This window comes from Colobus angolensis, unplaced genomic scaffold (genome assembly GCF_000951035.1).
Source record: "Colobus angolensis palliatus isolate OR3802 unplaced genomic scaffold, Cang.pa_1.0 Scaffold15, whole genome shotgun sequence".
In the NCBI taxonomy this organism is placed as follows: Eukaryota; Metazoa; Chordata; class Mammalia; order Primates; family Cercopithecidae; genus Colobus; species Colobus angolensis.
In genome coordinates this window covers 2,556,060-2,566,270 of record NW_012114599.1, presented here as the reverse complement: position 1 = coordinate 2,566,270, position 10,211 = coordinate 2,556,060, and the positions used below count along the sequence as shown (strand labels likewise).

The 10,211-nt window shown below is 48.9% G+C and overlaps 1 protein-coding gene across 1 annotated transcript in view; it reads left to right on the top strand.

The window, feature by feature from the left end:
- RHOQ (ras homolog family member Q) overlaps positions 1 to 10,211 on the top strand; it is a 41,816-nt gene that overhangs the window by 1,133 nt on the left and 30,472 nt on the right. The window contains exon 2 of the mRNA XM_011936021.1: positions 367 to 425. Coding sequence (XP_011791411.1) covers positions 367 to 425 — 59 coding nt within the window. The remainder of the gene's footprint in view (positions 1 to 366; positions 426 to 10,211) is intronic.

Below are 10,211 nucleotides of genomic sequence, written 5' to 3'. Positions count from 1 at the left end.
CCGCCCCCCAAGCGGCCCCTGCTCCCCGCACTTCCTACCCCTCGGCGCCCCGGGCCGTCCTCCTTGACCTTCCCACATCCCCTTTCTTACTGCCCCAAGGCCCCAGGGGAATCATTCGAGGGGACCGAGCGAGACGTGTCTACGGGACTTGGGAGAAGGGGTGGACGACTGGGGACCACATTACACCCCGGCCCCTTGCCAGTTCACAGTGAGCCGGGCGCACGGAAAAAGGGGATGACATCTCGCGGGGAGCGCCCCCACGCCTCTAGCTGGGTTGGGAGAGGAGGGTCCGGGTGGGGAGCGAAATTGCCCCAGAGTCCAGGTCATTGTGAGCTTCTCTCCCCGCCCCCACTTCTGTCCTTGCAGTCAGCGTCACCGTGGGGGGCAAGCAGTACCTCCTAGGACTCTATGACACGGCCGGACAGGTGAGTGTCTTGGCCTCTGGCCGACGCCCCCATCCTGTTCCCCAGTTCTTTGTGGCTGCGAAGGGCCTTTGGAAACCGAGGTGGCTAGGTGGGAGGGTGTGTCTGCGAGGGGCTTCCCCTGGATTAGGTCTTTATTTCTTGTATCAAGTCAGCAAATTAGGAAAACAAACAAAACAAACAGACCCGGATCAGCCCACCCATGTAAGCCCCTGGGCTGTGAAAGTTTTTGCCTGTGTGGGTCGTTCTGTGTGGCGCCTGGTGTGTGGGTCCCAACTCCTGTTGCAAAGTGGCAGCAGCCAATCATGAAGCGCCCTTATTTTTAGTTGCAGATGACCAGGTCTCCCCCCCACAGCCTCTGTCTGGTCCCTCATTGGTGAGTGGTCTGCCTGCCCAAGGAGCCTGATTGGTGGGAAATGGCATCATCTAATATGATGGGAAGGCATTTGGTCCTGGTTATGTTTATTACAACATCATTGCACTCTGGGACTCCAGTCCCTGAAAACGTAATTTGTGGTGTTACCGAAGGACCACAGGGAAAAAAGAAAAGAAACAACAGCCATCTAGCCACTCCCTGGGGCGGGGACGAAGGGATAGAGTTCAGTGTGAATCTTGGAGGAGGAGAGGTTCCCCCCGGCCCTACTTCAGAAGGACCAGGTGACTTTGTCTGGGTTTTCTTTGGGAGAGATTAATTGTGCAGAAAGAAGATGCACACTTTGCCCTGCAGCCTCTGGCCAGTGTTTGCAAATCAGAGGTGGCCAGGCTGTGCTTCTAAAGGACTAAGGTCTTCTCTCTGTCTCCCTGTCCCAGCTTCAGCCTCTTCTCAAACCCACTTTTGCTCTGGGGCTAAGCTGATTGTGTGTGATGAATTTTGTAGAATCCAGCACTATCATTAGAGTTGAAAACTGGCAGAAGTTTCCACATGTCATACAGACTTATGTCCTTGAGAATGTAGGAGCAGCTGAAAGTCTTAGAGAATGTCTTTGGGGGAAGTCCAGTAGTAGAATTTCCTTATCTGCAAAATGGGGTTAAAAAAATAAGATGATCCCCTTGTGCAGCTATTGTATGGCAAATGTTTAGCATTGAACCTGGCACACACTGTGTGCTCAATAGTGCTGTTCTTTGAAGCTTGTCTAGATTTGGATTTCAGAACTGTGATTAGAGTTTGGGTTAGATTCTGAAACATGCCTTGTTGAGGGGAGTGCCTTAATGTGACCTCTCATTTCTAAACTATTAGAGGAAGGTCTGAAGATAGAGAACTGCTGGCAGTTCAAGGTGCCTGAGGCCACCCACTTTCACCAAAATGGCCCAGGTCAGTATAGCCAGTTCTCAGCTCTCCCTGGCCCCCTTTGGGTTGCCTGCCCTATAGTCGTTATTCCTTCTACCTTCATTGAAGGATGTGGAGGGCAAGGGGCAGAGCTTGCTCAATCAACTAAGACTGACTTTTAAGTCGTGTTATTGATAAATAAGAGGTTGGCCTTATTGGTTGAAAAGAGGAAGGTTTTTAAAAAATCGCCTCTAATTTGAACTTCTCACTACCTTCCTTTCTCTTACCTCCTTTACTTGTGACCGTGATAATTTTTGACCGCACTCCCTGTTCAACAGGATGTGTGTAGTCAGAGCTGTTCTAAGCACTTTTAACCCTACTAGTATTTCCTGGGTTTTTTCCTACATAATGGGCCAGGGGCAGCCACATGCAAATATTACGTTATTTAGTCTATAAAACAACCCCATGAGATAGGTGGTATTCCATTTTTGTGGTGAGGAGACAGGCTCAGAGAAGCTAGGTTGCTTGCCTGAGGTCACACAGCTACTGAGGGGTGTTGCTAGGATTGGGAAGGGGTCTGAATCTGCTCCAGTTTGAAGTAGTTATACACACAGGACACCATGGGAATGCTGAGATGCCACAGGGTTGATTGGGTTGTTTGCGCATCCATAGATGTGGTATCTGTAATCTTCACAGCCATTCTCTGAGTGGGTGATGGATGGCACCTCTACAGAGGAGAAAACTTAGATCCAGAGTCACTTGAAGTTGACCCCACTTACAAAACCAGGGCTTTCCATATATTGCCATAATTACTCTTTCCAGTGGAGGATCATAAGATATAGACCAAACAGGATGAACATATTAGTAAGGCTCAAATACTACTGTTTTCACCAGTGGTGGGACACCTACTCTGTTGGCCAAGGTGTGTGTTAGGCCCCATTGGTGTTTCTCCCAGTGTCTAGACTTTCGTTTTTGCATCAAAGCTAGTAATATTTCATCTCCCAGCATTGGAGGGTTTATTACTAATAAGCAACTTAGCAATGATGAGACCACATGGCAAGTGCCTGCTGTGTACCTGGTACTATGTCCAGGTACTTTTGCACCTGAGGAGTTCAAAGGAATGAATTTAAAATGGGGATCTACCATGGCTGATATCAGCATAGGGAGAAATGTCTGTCTCAGGTCTCTGTTCATGTGTTAGGTAGGAGATTTCTACATTGTACTTGGTCATTAAGACCTCAGGCTTCTAGGAATGTGTATCATTTTCATCTTACAATAATAATAAAAAATAAACATGTAAACATTGTATATATATGTATCCATATACATGTATCCATATACATGTATCCATATACATATATATATACACACACACACACACACACAAATCCTTAAGCCTAGTGGGCAACAGAAAAAGGTCCATGGGCTTTGGAACAAAACAGGCTTGGGCTCAGATCTCCACCTTAGCTAGTCATGTGATTCTAGCTAAATTATTTGCCTTTGTGATCTAGTAAAAACGTGGATAATTAGAATCTACATTGCAAGGTTATAGGCTGGCTTTAACTCTTTAACATATTTAAAAGCAACTGATACTTTGTGCATAGTGGATGAGTGACAAATAGTACAGGAAATTATTGTATTCTACTATGGCAGTTTTGTGGGGTAAATGTTCACAGAGTGGAAGAGAACAGTGTATTGTGCCTGGAGTTGATAGAAATTCCACTAGAATGCCAGATCCTAGAACCTTTTCAACAGAGGTGTGGAACAGCTTTGCACGTTATCACTCCCATAGTCCCCATTATGGGATCCATGGTTCCAAGCCCAGTGCTCCCTGCCATAGATGCCCTGTTGTATCAGATGGTTTTCTGTCTTAAGCAAAGCCCGTATCCCCATTGATGGAAGAGAAATAGCTTAGAGTTCTGTGCAGAATTTGACAAACAAGTAGGGTATATAGCCTTCAGCTGGTTCTACTTTCAGAGAGTTAAGATGGAATGAGGCAGCTCATGGCACTACAGGTCAGTTGCCTTCTCTCCAAAATGTTCACTCATGCATGTGGGCACTCACTGTATTTGAGTAACAGCAACAGTACCTCCCTCAGTTTGGAACCTCTAGTCCACTTGCTCACTCATGGTCCCTGCCTTAACCCCAGTCAAGTTCAAATGGAGCATCATTTGCCCGATTGACATATTAGGGAATCTACCAGTCAACGGGTGATTGTTGTAGATGACCTTTGGCCTTTTAGAGCAGGCTGCTTTCCACTTGACCTCTGCTGCTATTAGCAGACAGAGAGAATGGGAGAGAGAGTGTATTGGACTTCAGTCCCCATCATGTGCTCTGCCTGGGGACATCCCAGCACACTCAGAGCATCGCTGCCAAAGGGAAGGTTTCCCTTCTGTTGGCCAAGCCCATGGGTGGTCTAGGAGCAGCTGTGACATTTTGACTGCCAAGCATTTTGGAGTGGAAGTTGACTGAGGCATCTTCCTTCTCACTGGGGGCCTTGCGTGTGTGTTGGGGGTGAGGGGTTGGCTTCCTGCCTGGACCTCTGTGGAGCTTCTCCTTTCTTCCCCAGCCTTCAGGACTTCGGTGTAGGCTCTGCAGCAACCCCAGTGTCTGCTCAGGGAGGGACTGGAGAGATGGGATTTTCCTTTCTGCCACTGCACTGTTTGGAGCGATGGGAAGTGGAAAGAGCTCTCGCTCTCTGTCCAGACAGGCCAGTGGGGAGCTGCCTGGCAAGCTGCTCTCTAGCTGTGGGCTCCAGGCTGATCTCTTAATCCTTGGCAGGAAGTCAGAACTTGATACTCAGGAGAGGGAAGGACTGAAGCCCAGTTTATACAGGTCCCAGAATATCCACATCCAGGAGGATGTGTGTTGAGGGTGAGTTTGGGATCCCTAGAGTTCCAGATTTAGCCACTGTCTCAGTGTGTGGAAGTCCATTTGTGTGCTTTGGGATGTATTGTTTCTATGTCTGTTAACTTCAACACACAAGTTCAGGGATGTGTCCATGACAGCTATAAATATCTTTTACTCTGTGTCCCCTGGTGTTGCTTTTTCAATGACAAGTGAGATTTGTTTTCACTTGACATGACCCAGCAGCTGTGACTGCCCTGCATGCCCTCTGGGTGCCCACAAGGCACTTCCCCTACAGAAGGGAATCTCCACCGGAGGCAGGCTTGGCATGCCCCACCTTCTGCATTTCAGCAGAAGGGCCTGGCATGATGAGAAAGGGGAAGGAGAAACGGCCATGGGATCACCACTCACCAGGCTCCTCCTACCTCCAGGCAGGGCATCCTCACAACACCCTTCAAGGTAGACTTCTGCCAGGTGAGGAAACTGGGAACAAGTGGGCTTATGGGAAGCGGACAGAGATGTGATTAGGAAAAAGGTTTTCCTACTTTGGAGAAGGCCTGCAGGGAACATTAGTAGGGTTTAGGAAATGCCACTCACAACACCAGACTCTGGGTCCTTGTAGCCCCGTGTTCCGTCCTTGCTCAGCCCGGTGAGCAGAGCCTGGGTGGAATCCCAGGGTTCCTTCCAGGCATTAGCTGCAACAGGTGAGATGCTGGCACTGAGCATCCTGGTTTCCCTTAGTAACCTACTGTAGATTTGTCATCTGTACATTTTGCTAACCTTTTTAGAAGCTATTTATAACTCCAGCCCGCACCGCATCACATGGGAATGCTGTTTCCTCCTCTGCGTTGGGAAGGTGGATAGCCTTTGTTGACTCCAAAGCCTTTGCCGTTTCTGAATGCCCTGTGTTCCCCTCCTTGGGACTCTGATGTGGGTTTGGGTTATGCCAGCTTAGACTGTGGGCTGGCAGGCAAGGACCTTAGGGTGGGGGCAGTCCCCACCAGCTCTGGTTGGTCTCTGATTATGCCTCATAATCGGGCACATAATCTGTGCCCTATCCCCGTCCTGGACCTTTGATCTGTTTGGCTTCTCCACTTCCATCATGATTCTCCTGAGGTTTGGTGACATTCCCACGCTTTGAACGAAAGCTTCCCCGCAGGTATCTCAGGCATGAGTGTTACAGGTGTGCTGAGATGCCAAGCTCTCATCTTTGAGGGGCCGGGGGAGTGACAGCCTAAGGGGGTTGAGCATGTATTGTCAGTTGCTGTGGGTGCTGTGATGTGAAAAAGGTGGGAAGCATTGCTTTAAGCCCCTCAGGGTCAGAGACCTCATGGAGAATTGGGCTTTTGCGATTTTGTTGTGGAATTTGGGGTTTCAAGAGATGAGATCTAATGGTATGAAAACAAAGCCAACAAAGCAGCTCTCCATGGGGGTGTCGGTTTCCAGAAAGGGCACATGTATTGGCAGCTGTGGGTGCTACAGAGGCCTCAGACACAACAGCAATGCTTCAGGAGGAGAGGGACGCAGTTACAAAGAAACGAGACGGAAGACCATGTGTGGCTCTTAAAAATTAAAATTCCTGACTCTCAGCTGAATTTCCTTTCTCTCAGACAGACTTGGCTTTGCCCTAATTTGGCACACTTGGGTCAGAGAGCAGCTTTCCTTGCCCTCAGCAATTTGCCATTCCTCTTTTAGTTTCTGACCACAGCTGCTTTGCATGTACAGAGGCCGGGCCGTCTGAGCTCTCAGGGGTCCCCCGGCTCCCTGGGTAGAACCCTCTCCGGCCTGCTGCCTGCCGGGACCTCCTGGATGCGTTCTTGCTCTCTTCAAGGGCAGTGTCTTTCTCTACCATGTTGCAGTGCTCAGCCCGGTGCCTGGTACCTTGTAGGCATGCAACAAATATGTCGTAAAATAAGGCGATTCTTGGCCAGGCAGGGTGGCATGTTCTTGTCTGTAATCTCAGTACTTTGGGAGGCCAAGGCGGGAGGATCATTTGAAGTCAGGAGTTCAAGACCAGCCTGGACAACACAGCAAGACCCCCACCTCTACTAAATTTTTTTTTTTTTTAAATTAACCAGATGTGGTGGTGCTTGCCTCTGTAGTCCCAGCTACTCAGGAGGCTGAGGTGGGGGGATCACTTGAGTGCGGGAATTCAAAGCTGCAGTGAGCTACAATACACAGCTCCATTGCACTCCAGCCTAGGCAACAGAGCGAGACTGTGTTTATTAAAAAAAAAAAAAAAAATCTCAAATTTGATTTCTTTTCAACATTTTAAAAAAAAAAAAAAAAAAAAAAAAAAAAGAATTGATTCTCATTTGACTGTCAGCTCATTTCTGCTAAAAGGTTAACCAAGGACTAAAGTCATACCTGCTAAATAATAGCATCAGCACAACCCCTTTCCTAGGAAAGCTTTGCTAATACAGTAGAAGTCTCCAAGGTTCAAAGGAGAGACGGGCACGTAGGTATGGGACAGGCCACCAGTTTTGTCTTTCCACAGGCCCAGGGGCCTTAGTGATCATCAGTAGGGCTGTCTGTCCCCCAACACTTTCTCAGACTCCAGCCTTTGCATATTTCCTGAGACCTCTTGCTCCCAGATCCCCTGAGGAGGAGACAGGTTGGCAGTGGAAAGAGTGTGGGTTTTGGAGCCTTCAGATGAACTTCGAATCCTAGCTCTTCCTCTTTGTAGCTGTGAGACCGCTGGCCAGCCGGCTCACTTGTGAGCCTCTCTTCCTTCTGTATGAAGTGACGAGATAATTTCTACCCTGCAGCATAGCTGTAAGGATTAGAAATGATGTATGTAGTTACCCCATAGGGCTTGGTGCTGAGAGTGCGGGCCCAGCTAGCTTTGGGGGCTCCACACTGGCCCAGGTCAGTTGGTGTTGATTCAATGCCTGGTGTGTGCGCCCACCTTCCGTGGGAGAAGGTGGGGGATCGGGCCACAGAAAGGTCCACTACACAGCTGGGCAAGTTCATCGTGTGAAATTGAGTGCTGCAGGCTCCCACACAGGAAGAGGTGACAGGGAGGAGCTTTTTGGAAGATCTAGGCTTACAGGAAGAGGTGGAGGCCAGTAGAGTACTGGTTGCCAGTGTGGACCCCCACATTGGACTGCCAGTGCCCAACTTCAGCTCTGCCACTTCCCAGCAAGGGGCTTAACCTTCGGAAACCTGTTTCCTTATCTGTAAAATGGAGATTAGAATAGTACCTCTGTGTGGGATTGTTAGATATGTGGGAGCTTCCCAGCTCCCAGATAAGGGATTTCCTCAGTCCTCAGGGCAGCTGGGTAGGGCCTGGGACAAGCCAGGGCTCAGGTTGTCCTACCGTGAGCAGTCTCACCTCAGGCATGCAGCAGTGGCTCTCCTACCCCACCCCATGTGTGCTGAACGCATCATCTCATTTTCTCTGTGTGCCATGAAGTGAAGATTTGGGAAGCATTGACCTAAATGAGTTCCAGCAGGCAGAGGGGTGTGGAGAGCTCATATTCTGAGTGGGAAGAGCAGTGCAGGGAGGAACAGCAGAGGGGGTGACCCTAACACATCTTTCTATGGACCCCAGATCCTTGCTATCAGTGTCAACATGTGGATCAGGGTTGATAACTAAATTATGGCTTTTCACCTGGTGACTGACAACTTGGTAATTAAAGAGATATTGATCTGGTGCTGTGTTGCTTGTTGATTTTAATAGAAAGAAAAGAAAGTGGGGGAAGGGGTCTTTATTGCTGTCACTGTTCCTTTTTGAGTGAATAGTGGGAGCACTGAAGCAGCCGCCTCTCCAGATCCCTAGATTTTCCTGCTCTACCCAGGCTCAGGGGAGACTGAATGACTTAAAAGTGGCAGACTCATAATCAAATGACATTTTTACAGCACATAAAGCATGTTGCACCTGGTACCACCTTGAGTTCCCTCACCTGCTCTGTGAGAAAAGGAAGCCAGTGGTGGCTGTCTCATTTTGCAGGTTTGGGGAGGTTAAATGACTCGCTCCAGGCCACACAGTTGGTAAAAGGCAAAGCCAAGATCACCAAGCAGGCTGTCGGACTTTAAGCCCTGGGTTCTTGATGTTAAGTTACTCTCCCTAATCATCTGGCCCGCGTTAAAGGCCTCTTTTTTATCACACACACTCTGTTGTTCAGCGTTTCATGTAAAAGGTACATTCCAAGCATATCGCTTTTCTAGATAGAAGAGTTGGTGGAACATTGTGTATAGATGGAACACGTAAGGATTGCTGCTAAAATGGCTCCTACAAAAACTTCTGCCCCATGTGGCGTTATGGGTGTTTTGTCAATGTGTCCCTAAACCACCATGCTTCCTCAAAAGGGAGCAGGCCTGAGGTGGCGTCAGTGGCCCCATTGCTGATGCATGTGTGGAAGAAGCTCATGCCATTTGCCTAAAGCTGTGGTCCCTTCCCAGAAGAGAGGAACAGCGGAATGCTGTCTGGGGGGCTGTCAGGCAGGCCAGCTTTAGCCTGCAAATGACAGGTGTCATTTCTGTCCCATGGGGGCTACCTCAGGCCTTTCTTTTCTCCCTTCAAGGATTTCCTTATTCAGGGGAAGCCTACCTCTTCAAATCTGTTTGTCCCTCTTTTATCTGAATAGTCTCTGAATATGGCACAAAACTTCCTCTGCCACCTGCTGCTCATATTGTTTGCCCTCTTGGGGCACCCCCATTGCCACCACCTCTGCATGGGCTCCCAAATCCTGCCCGGCTGTTTCCTGTGGTGGTTGGCAAGCCTAAAAGAGAACATTCATCCAGTCAGTCAACATACATTTACTAAGCAACAGATCTGGGCCAGGGGCAGGTGTTAGAAGATCTATCAGGCGGCCGGGTGCGGTGGCTCAAGCCTATAATCCCAGCACTTTGGGAGGCCGAGATGGGCGGATCACGAGGTCAGGAGATCGAGACCATCCTGGCTAACACGGTGAAACCCCGTCTCTACTAAAAAATACAAAAAACTAGCCGGGCGAGGTGGCGGGCACCTGTAATCCCAGCTACTCGGGAGGCTGAGGCAGGAGAATGGCGTGAACCCGGGACGCGGAGCTTGCAGTGAGCTGAGATCCGGCCACTGCACTTCAACCTGAGTGACAGAGCAAGACTCCGTCTCAAAAAAAAAAAAAAAAAAAAAAAAGAAGATCTATCAGGCACAGGCCCAGCCCCCAGAGGCACAGTGCTTTGAAGGGTAGGTCAACCATGAGTGATGGGAGGGCAGTGGGGCCTATTTATTGGGGGCACAGAGGAGCAAGGCTTATCCTTCCAAGGAGGTGAAATGCTAGTAAGAGTTAAGTTGAGTAAGGTTGTGTCCACGAAAGTTGTTTTTTAGCTGGAGAAAGTGATCAGTTTGGATTCTTACATGTACTAGATGCTCAGCAAAGCTTTGAATGGTGGCACTGGTTCTCAAAGTGTGATCCTCAAACCAACGTGGATTTCCTGGGAACTTGTTAGACATCCAAATTCTTAGGCTTTACCCCAAACCCTCTGACTGAAAAACTCTAAGAAATCTCTTTTATAAAAGCCCTTCAGGTGATTCTTATGCAGGCTAAAATGTCAGAGCCACTGAATTAATGACTGTACACTTCTGTACCTGCTCTTTGCAACCCACCTCCACCCCCTGCCCCCTGCCCCCTGCCCTCCGTAGCACATCTACCCCTGTCTTACATACACACTGTCCCTGGAGTGCAGGGAAC